The sequence below is a fragment of the Centrocercus urophasianus genome, unplaced genomic scaffold (assembly GCF_019232065.1).
Source record: "Centrocercus urophasianus isolate 14NV4802_14NV808 unplaced genomic scaffold, USGS_Curo_1.0 seq_38, whole genome shotgun sequence".
NCBI classification, from domain to species: Eukaryota; Metazoa; Chordata; class Aves; order Galliformes; family Phasianidae; genus Centrocercus; species Centrocercus urophasianus.
In genome coordinates, this window is record NW_024884955.1 from 3,791,860 (window position 1) to 3,805,895 (window position 14,036).

General features: G+C 40.0%; 1 protein-coding gene across 3 annotated transcripts in view; it reads right to left on the reverse strand.

The window, feature by feature from the left end:
- The window catches only part of PHACTR3 (phosphatase and actin regulator 3), a 94,333-nt gene that overhangs the window by 44,223 nt on the left and 36,074 nt on the right, over positions 1-14,036 (reverse strand). For all 3 annotated transcript variants that reach the window (XM_042832374.1, XM_042832373.1, XM_042832375.1), the window contains exons 2-3: positions 1,038-1,199; positions 91-168 (exon numbers count right to left, since the gene is read on the reverse strand). In XM_042832374.1, coding sequence (XP_042688308.1) covers positions 91-168; positions 1,038-1,199 — 240 coding nt within the window. The remainder of the gene's footprint in view (positions 1-90; positions 169-1,037; positions 1,200-14,036) is intronic.

The following is a 14,036-nucleotide window of genomic DNA, read 5'->3' on the forward strand; positions in this document are numbered from 1 at the left end:
AACAGCCTAATACTGATTTTTTTTTTCTGCTTGTACTAAAGGTTTTCTTTTTTATACGCTTGATTGTTTGATTGTTGAATTTTTACTTACCCTGTTCCATCATTTCCAGAAGGCCTTTCTTAATGAGTTCATCCCGACCTTGTCGTGCTGTCATTTTCTTCTCCAGCACTGCAAGAAGTAGTAGCATGATACAGCACCAGCTTACAGTGGAGTATTCCATACCTGACTGAGAGAACTGCAATGTGGTATTTCTCTCTAGTCTTAAGTGCTGTGTGCTTGGAAAGAAATGCAAGGAATTTGGGGGGAACTTGGACCAGTCAGCCAATTTTGTACTTTTTCCTTTGTTAAAACAGTAAAATCAAACACACAGAGTTGAGATTTATGATCTAAGATGCTGCTGATCACCCTGAGAGCAGAATAGCAGTGGTGTTAGAGCCTTGTGCTGTTTGGTACGGTGTATTGGAGCTGCTGCAGGAGGTGGTGTCCCTCACTGTGACACTCCAGAGGGTATCAGAAAAGTGGAGGAAACTGCACCATCTTCTCTGAGGAAAAAGCAGGCAAGTTTGTCTCCTTACTGATCTGAGACACACCTGGTTAGTAGTGAGAGTGTGCAGTGCATGTGCTGGGCTTCTCTACTGCAGGCAGCTGCTTGAGGGAAGGCATTTTGCATGCTGTAGTTCCCTCCTGTCACTTCTCATGATGTTATTGTGACCTATATAATCTTCACCCCAAACAAAATGGGTGATGATGCCTGGGGACATAAATGTAGTCTATTTGGAGAAATGACACTCCATGAAAGCAGTCTATGTCAAGGTTTGTGCTTCACTCATATTTTTAGGTTTTCTTCTAAATGTATGACATTGTACTATACAGGAAGCCTGCATATGAGTGTTTTCTAGTTTTAAATGTTATAAATCTATAACATGTTGAGATCTCCAAATTAGATTTAGATCAGGTCATCACCAGTATTTCTGTGCAAGCACATTTCTCCCAAGCTGAGCTTTGCTTCGTGCAGTGTCAGACTGCTCTCATCGTACCTGCAGAGGTCTGCTTTAACTTCTCATTTTTCTTTTTCCGCCACTTCCAGGGTTTGAAGATCCTGCCCAGTGTTGCCAGTTTGCTGTTTCTCCTCACTGGTGGAGTTCTAATCCCTGAGACCAAGTAGTCAGAACGCACTGCAGGAGACTGCTCCATCTCATCTGAGAAGGGAAATGAGAGGAAAGCCAGCAGTTAGACCAAGTGCTTCAGCATAGACTTAAAAAGGGGACGTGAATGGAGGCTCCCCAGCTAACAAGTGTTTGGTCTTGTCTGCTGCTTCCTACCAGTGTCTTTCCAGGCTGTGGACTTTCACAGTACCTGTCTGGATGCCAAATACTTGAGCATCTCCACTGCTGCCTTCTCTCAGGGATCTATCAATGCTATTAGGTGCGTGGAGAGGAAGATGTGCTAAATTTGTACACCCTATGCTTTATTCCATCTCTTTCCTGACTTTGATTCAGCAAGGGAATGGTGTTACTCTCTGTCCCAAGGGCTGTGTAACTCTGCGTTACAGCCTTTTGAAACATGGAGAGCTGGGTACTCCCAAGAGCTTTAGCAGTAGAAATTTAACACATATGCAAATTGGGCCCACACAGGCTCCAGTTAATCAAACAAATGTAATGTTCATTTAGAAAAATTTAGACCTTTATGAAGAGCTAAAGAGGGTGTGAGAAAGCTCAGTCCTGCCTGAAAACCCAGCTGCCAGTTCTGCTCTCAGGCCACAGGATATTGCTGTCTTCTACATGAATTCTCTTCACAAAAGCTAACACAGAACACACTGACTTGTATGAGCTAATGCTTTTATATAAGAATAGTTTGATATATGCTACGTAAATAAAATCTTGAAGCTATTGTGCAAATTTATTCCTTGAGGAAGTTAAAGGGAAATTTCTTTCCCTTTCGTCCTGCCAAGCCACAGGAATTCACACATAACATTTTGGCTGGAAAAGCAATTTAAGTATTTTTAATATTTTGTCTTGAAAATGCACTCAAGATTTTGCTGTGTGAAATGATGTGTACTGACTGTTCATAGTTGAGTGCTGGCCCATACCATGAAACAAAGTAGCACAGGTCCATAAATGGGGTTATTGATGGCTTCATTAAGATTTGTATTTGAGCACCAGTATAGTGGTTGTTGAATGAGAAGCTGCCATCAGTCATCAGATGTGGTACATAAATATAAACTGAATGACAGTTTGTTGTTGAGTAATAACATACGATCTAAATAAGCAACGTGGAGCTATGAACATATGCACATTTCCAAGAAATTTCTCTCTGAAAAAACATTTATTATAAATTGCTTTATGACTGTAAGACAAAAACTATACAGTATCATCTAGGTTTTGTTTTTAAGTTAACGGGGTGAACGTGTTTAAATCTCAGTATGGAGGTGGGGATTTCCAAGTAAACAGGAAACAATTTCTGGAAGATTATTAAACCCAGCAGGGGAATGAACACATTCCTCCTCTTCCATTTAATTTTGAAAATACTGGTAATAGAGATGAATCATTCAGTGGAGAAAAATTGAAAACTTGGCCACGGACACTATCAGAACAAAGAAGAGGCTGTAGAAATTTTTTTGCTCCTCTCACTGAATTTGTCCTGTGGATTCTCCTTCTATGTTTGGGGTTTTAATTTATAATAGATTTGGAAGGTACATATAAATATATTTCTGTTTTTGAAAGAATGATGTCCAAGGTGACAGTTATGGTTTAGTTTGGAGGTCAATTTTAAGAAGCTGAAAACAGAAACTAGCACTGAGCCTAGCACAGAGGGAGGCCAGTAGCCTACAGACCACAGCTAGAGTGCCAAAAGTTATCATACTTATTTCTAATTGCACATTCAAAATTGAGAAGTGTCACGGAAAAAGCTTTGAAGAAGTAGAGTTGCTCTTCATTACAGAGACGGCAATGAGAATGGAAAATGACAGAGTAGATCTGCTATTAATTTGCTATTATGATTACTTTAAGGCTGTAATAGAAGCCTCGGAAAAAAACATTTGGCCATTGCTTGTGACATCCCTTGAGTGGGAATGGAACTGTTCACAAAATTAGCTCATCTCAGAAGAGCTGTACATCAGACTAAACCTGATCCTTGTCTTTGGAAGCTTCTGCAGTGGAGCAGGACAGCCTGAGCTCAGCCATCCCTGTCTGTGTTTGTGAGGCTGCTTCATGAACATCTCCTGTCATCCCATGAATTTCTCGAGCATATGAGTGAAGATTAAATGAAAAGCTCATTTAAAGCAGTATTTTGGCAAGTTGCTGCTTCTGCTGCATTTCATTCAGATGTAGATGCCTGCAAAGTGATTTAGGCATTATCCACGTGTTTTATTGAACGCTGGCAGCATGAGATCACTTTACCATTTTTGCCAGATAGCAGGGGATTTAATCAGAACCAGGAAGTCATTCAAACCCAAAGCCATACATCTGTAGCAGTGTTTCTTATCCCAGATATTTCCCTAAGAAAGATGATGGGGAGGTATTGCAAAGGCACTAAGCATTCCCTAAATGCCCTGCCACCTCAGTGCTCCTGTCGTTTTCATCAGTCCTGTAGATGTTTTTTTTTCCATCACCTTCTGCCCTTCTGGGACTGGAAATGTAACTATTTATGCTTTAGACTTGTTACAAATGAAATACAGATAAAAATCAAACATTCCAGTGGAGATCTTCGTGTTTTGTTGTTGTTGTTTTGTTTTTCTTAGCTTATTAAAGCTTTCTCATACAATGAGAACAGTTCTTAAGCAAATGGTTGTATCACCTTGTACATTTGCACCATATGCAGTTCCTTCAGTGTACATTTGGAAACATAGATGAAGGCATAGCAAGTCATATGTCTTGAAGTCATAAATAACAAGAGAGTGGTCTCACTAGCACTAAGAATCACAAGAAAGTCCTTGGAGTTTCTCATTTCCAGTTAGTTCATTTCTTTGTGCATGTAGGTTGGCTTCTTGTGAAACAAGAAGTTGACAGCACAAAAAGCAGTTCCCACGTACAGCAATGAATGCTGAAGGTGCAGGCGCATCTAAATATCAGCCAGCTCCCACAGCCAACAAGCTGCCAAGACTTGCCAACCCTCCAACCACTCTGTGAAGTATTCAGCACATTTTTTAAACTGCAGTCAGTATTTTAATTATGCTATGTTCTGTGGAATAATGTGGTTATTCCTTCCAGAGCCTGATAGCCTGGGGCCAGGCCATGCAATTACATGGAGGATGTCTGAGAAATATAAACAGCCAAGAATCAAATCAGGGCTCTCTGAATCAGCAGTGTAAATGAGCAACAGCTTAACTTGATGTGCAATTTAGGATGAGGGGCACTTGTTGTACAGGGCTGAGTGAGCATGAGTTTAACCCACACTCAGTCCACATCAGCCCAACTCTACCCAGCACAGGGAGGCTAGGTTCTGCTTGGCCATTTCTGCTGTGACAGACCAGCTGGCCGCAGCAGTTTGCTCTGACTGGAGCTTGTTGGCTTTTTCTATTGAAATTGGTTGAAGTCCCTGCTGTATCCTGTTGAGGGCAAAAGTTTCTGTGCCGGAGATCCACATCCAAAGCTCCTCATGTATCATATACTTTTCATCTGCTTTGTGTGTATCAAAGGGATGGAGATGAATGTGGCTGTGCTGTGTGCTCCTACTGATGTTGAGTCTAACTTACTGTTGTTTTTGTGGGTTTTTTTTCTATGATAATCCAAAGATACAGTAGAATTATGCCTGATTACAGCAACTGCAGGCTGATGCATGGCAGTTGGGCACACCAGGAATGCAGAGCTGAGGTATTCTGAAGGTGTACTGACCTTGCCATGGAGAAGTGCTGTGAGACTCTTGGGAAATCTTCTTGTGAATGCACAAATTGCACCAAGAAGTTTATGGGAAGGTGAAGGATGATAAATTTTAATATGCTGGGAATTTGGTAACTTCAGTTTGCAGCAAGTTGTGCTTTTCTAAATCCTCTATGTATACTTTTAGGAGAAGGGCTTCTCAAAAATCTGCAACCTGCAGGCAGTTTAAAAATAACACAGCAGACAAGAGCTGCAGGCAAATTTGTAAAGCAGGCGTGCTATGTTTTCTGATGAATTGGTTTGTAATGCAGCTCTCCATGTTTGTCCCTTTGTTGTTACTGCATCCATCTTTGCAACCCAGATAGAGAGTTAAAAAAAGGAAAAAGAGGTTCCCTTTGGTCCTCTCCAGAGGGCAGGGACAGTGAGTGGAATAAAAATTACCTCTTAGCTTTGGGGATAGAAGTTTCTTTGCCACTGTTAACTTCAGTGCTGCCTAGAATTACTGTCTGCTTCTAGAAACGATACAAAGGAGAATGCCACAGGGAAAGTCAAGCTTTTAAAGGACTCGTGTCTACTTCTGGTCAGTCCTGAATTGTGCAACCCAGACACCAGAGATCTTAGCCAAGAAACAGCAATTCTCTATGAAGGACACTCTATACAGAAGGTACTTTATATCTACTGAGAGAAGCTTGTGAGAAGGCAGAAAGTTTGTCTTGGTTTTAAAGTAAAATGCCGAGCTTTGGGAACAAGCAGCAGGAAGACCCCCTTTTCCTTAGTTCAGCAACCTAAATGCAGACAGAACTGAGCATGATGATTGGGACTACAAGACAGGGGTAAATTGTTTGTCTGGAGCCTTTCGACACTTGTTATGTTCCAGAAATGCAGAACTCTTACTGAAGAGTTTTTTTTATTGCACTGCTTACGTGTTTCCTGTGATGGAGCTCTTCCTTGTTCTGAAAATGTTTTCTGTCACCCGTGTTCTGCAGACATGCTTTCTTTCTTAACTCTCTTTGAAAGAAAACTGCAGTAGAATGTTCCAGTTTGAGTTTCTATTTCAGTTTTTTGAACATACAGTGTTTTGATTTTCCAATTTGTAATGACTACTAGGAATGAAAATTAGTAATGAAAAAAAAAAGCTTTTTTATAAACCAGAAGCATATTTAATTGTTGAAGGATTTCACTTGTATTTGGATCTGTGAATGTTTTGGTTATTTTGGAAAAATTTACACTAAATATTTTGTGAAATGAAAAGCCCTGTTCCTGACAGTTTAGTTATTTAGGAAAGACAAAGTACCTGTAGTACATTATTAAATGCAATCATAAACTAATTTGGAATATACAACTGCTGACATGAAATAGATTGCTTCTCTGATGCATCATGTCTGTTACACCAGAAAAATATTAAAGATGGTAGGGAAAATTACAGGACTGAGGTGCAAGTTCAAGCATCAGCCTAGACAGATGTTTAGTTTTTGTATCTACTGTAAAGATACAGATGGATACTGGGCCAGGTTCAGCCACGTGATAACTATCAGTCATTGAGTTACCTTTGGGGAAATCAGACATATTGAATTGGTGCAGACTTCAGACCAATGGAGATACAAAATGTCAGAGTGAAAATGCAAAGAAAAATGGCAGAAGGACAAAAGGGGAATGGAGTCTTTTACAGGTGCCAAACCCCAAACAGATCTGAGCATTCCACTGAGCACGGGATTCTGTTGGGCTATATCATCTTTCTTTTAGCCAGCTGCTGTTGAATTCTGATCAGGTTTTTACACTTCCCCCCACTAAAATGCAAATTATTGTGCTTTCCTTTCTATTCCATCCTGTCTCCAGAGCCTGAGTTCCATTTTCACTTGAAACTGAAATGTTTGCCATGCATCCTTGTTCTGTGATTTCCACTGTTCTTCAGTACGTTAAATTATGATTTAACATCTTTCTTTAATTGAAGAAGAAAAATTAAAGAAACAAAATATAATTTGTGGGCAGTAAGAGAGTACTGTGCTTGCCAAGGAAGTTTATTTCCATTCTATCTTGCTGCACCTCCCTTCAGTGATTTCAAAACCAAATGAAATTTCAGAACCATGCTGAGAGGAATGGGAAAAGAGATTATGCTTATGAAAGGAAAGAGAACAGGGAAGTGGCAACTCCAGCTCAATCTCTTAGATAAAAATAGACTTTATATGCTTGACATTTTTTATTTCTTCCCTAAGACATTTTTCCAGGAAGTTGACATATCACCTAACAGCGTGACTGCTGTATGAACCAAGGTGTAAAGAAATTAATCAGGACTTTTTCATGCTTTTGGATCATTGTGTCAAATCCCAGTAGCACTTCTCATTATTTACAATGCACACTGTGATATTAGCAGTTCATTAACGAAGTAAGTTTTTCAGTTTTTTGCATAAAGGAACCCACAACTTGCTTTACCTGGATAAGAAAGAACTGAATAATGGTAAGAAAATGACACTAATGAAGGATTGCTGTATAATTAGTTAACTCAGCTACCTGATCCTATACAGTACCTTCTTTTGAGAGGAGAAACTTGACATTTGCACACTTTGCACCACCCAGTTAGAACATCAGACCAGTATCTCCAGAGAGAAACCCATTCATATGAAGTCATATAGCACTATCTCTACAGAAGGCCAAGTGCACTGAACCTTGTCTCCTCCCTCCCACATCTACAAAGGGTTTTGTACCACAGATGCTAGAAATTCCCAGGGCTGCATGGTTTCCCCAAGCCTCTGGGAGGTGCTCTTCTGCGGTGCAGCAAGAGATTAAGCCCCAGAAGTACAGAAATTACTAGAATTAGGTTTTGCCCTGGACTCATCATAGTAAAGATTTTGTCTTGGCTGCAGAATCAGCGTCGCATCATTTGCATATGTTTAACTAGCTGTAGCCTGGCTATAAGCTTGTTGAAATGATGTTTTTAATAGCTTCTGAGACTGTAGGCTGAAACACACCCTTTGCTCTCTCTCAAGGGGCCCCTTCCAATTCACTTCACTGCTGCTTATCCCTGATAGAAGTTATGTCTAGAGGGAGATGTAACACTCAGGCAAGTCACTGGTATAATAGCACTGTACTTGCTAAAATGCAGCAATGTGTTCCTTTTTTTCTGAGATTCGTGCCCCAGAGTGCCTTCTGTCTGTGGGAGACCATTCCTAGAGATTTGGAAGCAGAAATACTTAGGCAACTAAAGCGTGACATAACACAGAGCAGCTACAGAGGAAAGTAAGATAGAAAACAGATATAAAATGGAGTTCAACTTTTGTTTAAACGTTATGCATCCAATTTGGCTCCTTGTAAAACTGTTATAAAACTGCCAACAGCTTCTACATTTGTTTGGTGCGTACATTGTGATGAAATCCTTCTTAGGAGGTCGTATCACCTGAATGAATGCCTAAATACATTCCTGAAACAGCTTGGTCTCCTGCACATAACATGCTGTAAACATGAGACAGATGTGTGGGAAATTCTTTGAGGGGACCCATTGTTTTTAAGATCCAGTTGTTCTGTTACCTACCGGTATTTTCCAAAGAGGCAAATAATACAAAGTAAACCAAAAAAAATGAGGCACCACAAACCTTTCATTCACGGTGTCATCAAAAACACACACAAATATACACAGGAGCAGAGGATCGGGCAATACAAAGTGCCACCTAGCAGTGGGTCACTGAATCTCTCATGTGCTAAATCTTGTGTTACGTTTAACACCGCCTGTTCCTTCCTGTTGCATTATCCTGTGGTTCAGATAAGGAAATGAAAGCACTAGGATGATGAAACTGCAACATGCTGAACACAGATATCTTAGTATCTTTGGAAAGTACTGAGTTCCTGGGACATCCACGCTCCAAAAATTGCAATAGATGGGCACAGGACAACAATCTTTAAAACAGTAGCAGAGCAGTATGCTTTCTAAAATTTGTGTGTGTGTGTGTGTGCTCAAAGGCCAAGGGAAATAATTGCTTATCAAATTTACTGCAGTAATTATCACTATCTGACTAAAACAAGTCTGCAATCTATTCCTAAGGGGAGTAAGTGTCACTGTGTGGCTAAGGGCCACATCATCCTGCTCACCCTAAATCAGCCTGCAGATGAAACATGAGAGATTATAGTAACTCTGAGTTGCACAATATTTTCCTATAAATAAATTTGGCCATGGTGTGGTCAAGGCAACTTAGTGGTAAGGACTGGCACGGTGGATGTGGATTATCTTAAATCTGCTTTGGTAAGTCAACCCCTCTCTACCACTTTTCACATAGATACGGAATTTACAAAATCCTGTTCTGAATGTTTTGGGCCAACGAGCACACAATTACAACTCTATTTTGCTAGTTGAAAAAAATACCATTTTCAAGACTAAGAGTGACAGGAAGCTCTGTCACTGTTCTGTGCACAGACAGGTTCTGACCATTTTTATGGTAGCAGGTTTTAAATTCACTTTTTTTTGTTTGTTTGTTTTTTAAGGTCAGCAGTCCCAGGCAGTTCTTTGGCCTCCTAACAGCTCTTGATTTTCCTTGGGTCATGTTTTAGAAAAGGAATCGTGTGATGAATATTCTTCTGACGTTTGCCTTTCATCAGCAAGAATACTTGGACTATTTCCTCTTGTTTCCTTCCCTTGTTGTTTTGTATTGTTGTTGGCTTTTTTTTTGTTTTGTTTGGTTTGGTTTTTTGTATGTGAAAGATCTCTGAGAAAACGTCAATTTAAAACCACCATAGAAGATGGACTGAATTTTTATTCTGCATGACTTTTTTATTTAACAAGTAATTAAGAGTTTTGTTCACTTCAACCATATCCAGGGTCTGCTTTTATAAGTATCACAAAGCCTAAGTATCATGGAAGGAAAAACAACATGCAATATTTTTACCCTGTCTGACCTACATTTATGTATTTTCCAGTTCTTCCAAGAGGAAGAGAAGTGAAATAAGTACTCCCTCTTCTCAGTTTCTTTTCAGCTTCCATATTTCAACTGTGTTCTCAGCTGCTTGCATGAGTCATGGAGAGCTGGAAACAGAGACAGCCCCCAGAATATTAAATCTGCTTCCTCCTTAGGAACCTTTGTGAGTGCTTTATGGTATACCACTAAAAAGCTACAAAAATCTCTTGGAAGCTTCTTTTGCCTGATACCTACATGGGAGCTGATAGAGGAAGTGCTAATATCTTAGCTCCAAAAACTGATTACTTATGAGTGTAATGAAAACTAAGATATCTAAACATTTCCGTATCACCGCCTAGAAATGTGTTCCTTTGCTCTTTGGTATTTGCAGAGGCTTGAGACTGCTGTTGACTCTGTAGATTGTTTTGTGTAATGATGGTATTGAATTTCACTCATCTAGGCACAATTTGGATTTGATCCTGTGATGTTCCAAGAAACTCAAACCCACAGGCTATGAGAACTAGAAGGGAGTTCAGTGCTTTGCTAGGCTGATCCATGCTATTCCAGGCTAACATGCATTATTGTCCACTCTGTCCTATACAGTGTAATTTATATCCAAACTAAATCTGCTTGGAGCTATCTATAACATTGCATTTAGAAACAGCAGGGAAGGTTCAGGGCAGAAATCCATCCTACACTCTGAAATTCCTTAACTTCATGTAGAATAAGCCAGATCCCTCCTAGTTTTGCTTATGACTAGACTGAGCAGGCCATGTCAAGCCATGTCAAGGATTCTGTGCTGTAATAAAGAATGAAAGGTCATCTTACACAAGCAGAAGCCAAATTACATTGGCAGTTCAAAGACATTCATACAGAAAAAAGAGTAGTAAAAAAAAAAAAAAGTGGTGAAATACACTTACAAAGGAAATTGGTATCAAATGTGACTGTCAGTACTGCTGCATTTATAGACGTGTATTGTTATGCCTTCCTGTTCCAGTCATGTTAGCTTGAATTTATCTTTCTCTAATACAGAACTTCAGTCCTAGCTGCCTGAACATAAGGTCAGTCACAGCTCATCACACTGAAATTACATCTTCCTGTCACAGACTATTCCCTTTCTCCCTGGACTACCCTTCCTCTTCTTGGTGTCAATTCTACCTTTACACACAGCTCTGGGTTTTTTGCTATCTTTTCCCTGTTTGTATAGATCTGACTACTTATCTTGTGTGCAGATTTCTCTTCCTGCCTGGTACAGTTTGCTGATCCTCTGGACAATAACAGTCTGACTTTAATCAAGGCTGTGCAGGAAGAACCTTTCTTCTCAGAGAAAGCTTTTAGATGTTGCAACTATTCAGATTGGTTTACCACATTGGGTGATGAAGCAGAGCTAAAAATACCATATGTTCCTTTGACATTGCCCATTCATTACAATAAATAACTGAAACTTCTGTGACTGCAGAACAAAACATGTTTTATGTTTTTGCTTTTAAGTGAAGCTGTGTATAAAGCTCTTTGCCACTCAGAATATCCTCTTAGTGTTTTACATAAGAGGATAACAAAGTTTATTTGGAAAAGGCAAGGGAAGCCTAAGGCTGTTTTCCTCTCATTTTATTAAATGAATGAGGAGATATCTTAGCATGGAGAACATGGGCATGTAACTGATCAGATTTTCTCCTTTATGCCTTATAGTGAGGAAATGTGTTGAGGCTGCCCTTCAGAACATCACCTATTATTAGCAGTTCACAGCACTGGATAAGCAGAAGTCCTTTCAATCATCTGCAAGTCTCCTATGCAATCTGTGTAAGTCTGTTTCAACAACTGAGATGAGGTTATCAAAGCATGAGAAAGAACTGACACAAAGGACCAGACTGTTTGAAGATGCTTATTCTAAGCATGTCACATAGTCTCATTCACTATTTTTGTTTTTTGAACTCAGAGAAGAGAGATTTTTTTTTCCCCAAGTAATTAAAACTGAAGGTGGGCAGTCCTACCTGCACAATGAACAAACTTACATTATCTTAAAAAGTGTTAAAAAAACCACCTCATTTAATTCTTCCTTTCAAGCGCTGAAATGATCTCCAAGTGCTATTAATAGAAAAGCCTTTCACTGTGGAAAATGTATTCTTCTATTTAAAGCTATCGGGGAAAAGCTTGAAAGAACAACAAATTATGGTTCTGACATCTGACTATCGGTGTAGCCTTCAGATGTAGAGTTCACATATATGGCTGTACAATAAATACATTTGGAAATAAGGCAGGATGATCACCAAGACATCCTTTCCACATGCAGTTGCTCACAGAGGACACATACTTGCTAGAAGCCTGTTCAACTTATCCCTCAGTGCTGAGGGAAGCAAACTGGTGGTTACTGGATTGGCAGCACTGGAAAACACAGATCTTTGTTGATGCAAAGAAACAGGCATGGCTGCTAAAGAAGCAGCATAAACTTCCCCACAGTCCAGTGAGCCTGACCTGGGTCTCAATGGCCCACGATTAGCAGAGCAGGTGTTGATCTGTTCTTATGATTTCTCTGCAGATGTACGATATCAATAAGAGCTGTGAGGACATTTTATGTGGGCATAGGTCTAAGAATTCCTGTCACAGTAGATCAGCAAACAGAATACTTCCCCAGGAGTTTAAAGAGGACATTTCATATCCAATAGCTCATATCCTGCTTCCAGGCACCCGAGTCTTTAGATTCTGCTCCTTTGATACGTTTTGCTGCTCAGTGATTTTGTTCCCATGCTGACATCCCAGCCAGGTGCCGTTCTGAATATTTAGTCTGAGTTATGAGAGCTCCATGCCTCACACATTCCTGGTGCGATCACTCAGAGAGATCGTATTTGCAAAAACACATGGGTTTGTTACCAGAACATGTGATTCACAGCAAAACCACCAAAACCAGAACAGAATGCTTAAGCTGAAAATAAAATTTCTTATGATTTCATTCTTTGTTTTGTTTAATAAGGAAATGGAAACAAGATATATGTAAAATGCACAGTGAGGGATTGTACTAGACACCAACACCTCTGAGTAATCCTAACAAGCCAGGGTGCTTATATATCACTACAACATTGGTTCAGCTATGAGCTCTAAAATGGAGAGCTAAGAAGCACTGCCAAATAGTGGTGTACTGGATGGAAGGAAGGAGCTATGGATTTCCATAGTGTTGAACTGTATGCAACAGCTTAAGTTCCTTAAGAGCTTATCTTCCAGAACGTAGACAGTCTCTTAGAAGATAGGCACAAACCAGTAAGCTCTGGTTTATAAAGTCTTGAGCTGATATCCAATCAACTGAGCTTCGTGGCATTTAGGATCAGATCAAAACTATCATGGTCCCATTAATAAAATGCGCAGATGTAGTAAAATTTCCTTCCATTATCTCCAATGTGTTCAAAAAATATTGATCAGTCAATTTTGTTCAATCCAGCTTTTTGCTGGGTTGGGTAGCATTTGTCAGTGCCACTCGCATTTTATGCCATTTCAAGAATAGTCTGTCTTCCCACAGTTGGCAGCAAGCTGGCATGAAAGCACAGGGCTGGCACCACACTGTATCACAGCTCTGCCTAATTTGACAGAAGTATGATCATTTGCCCATGCTTGATCTGCATGAAACCTGTAAAACTGGTCAAAACAGTCATGCTCAGATCTGGAACTAACATTACACGCAATGAGAGATCCTGCCTGTGCCAAGAGGTGACATGAAACTAATGGAACGTCTCTGCCTGCCACCCTGGCACAGAGGTCTGGGTGGTGAGAAGCAAAATCAGACATCACACGATGGCTGTGGTCTCTACAGACCATCAACTCAACCTTCAGCAGCAACCACATGCTGCCTGAGCAGCAAGGAGATGTTTCCACAGGGTGTGAGCCTATGCAGTGCAGCAGCATCCAACCAGGCTACAGGGAGATGCAGAACAGCTCAGTTATCAGAGCTTTCTCTCATGTTTGCTTTTCTTGGTTTTGGCTTTGGGCTCTTTGCTTATGGGCTATGAATGCATATGTGCTCAGACCTCTCCAAATGTGGTAGATATTCTGTGTTGTATCTGTATCAATGTAGTTATCTATACAGCATGTGTGTATAAATGCAGTGTTACACATTATAGTACACAAACACTGTTACAACTAAAAATTCTGTAAAAATCGGGGAACCTGCTTGGAACATGGACTTGGTTATAAAATAACTACATTTCATCTAGGTCAGAGTGAGAGAGTGTTTGGAGCTTGATTTTTAAGATAGCATGGTCATTATCATAGACCTAAATTCAACAAAGCCTTTTACCAGGGCATGCTGTTCTAACCCATTATCAATAATACACCAAACTCATCCTAGCTGCAT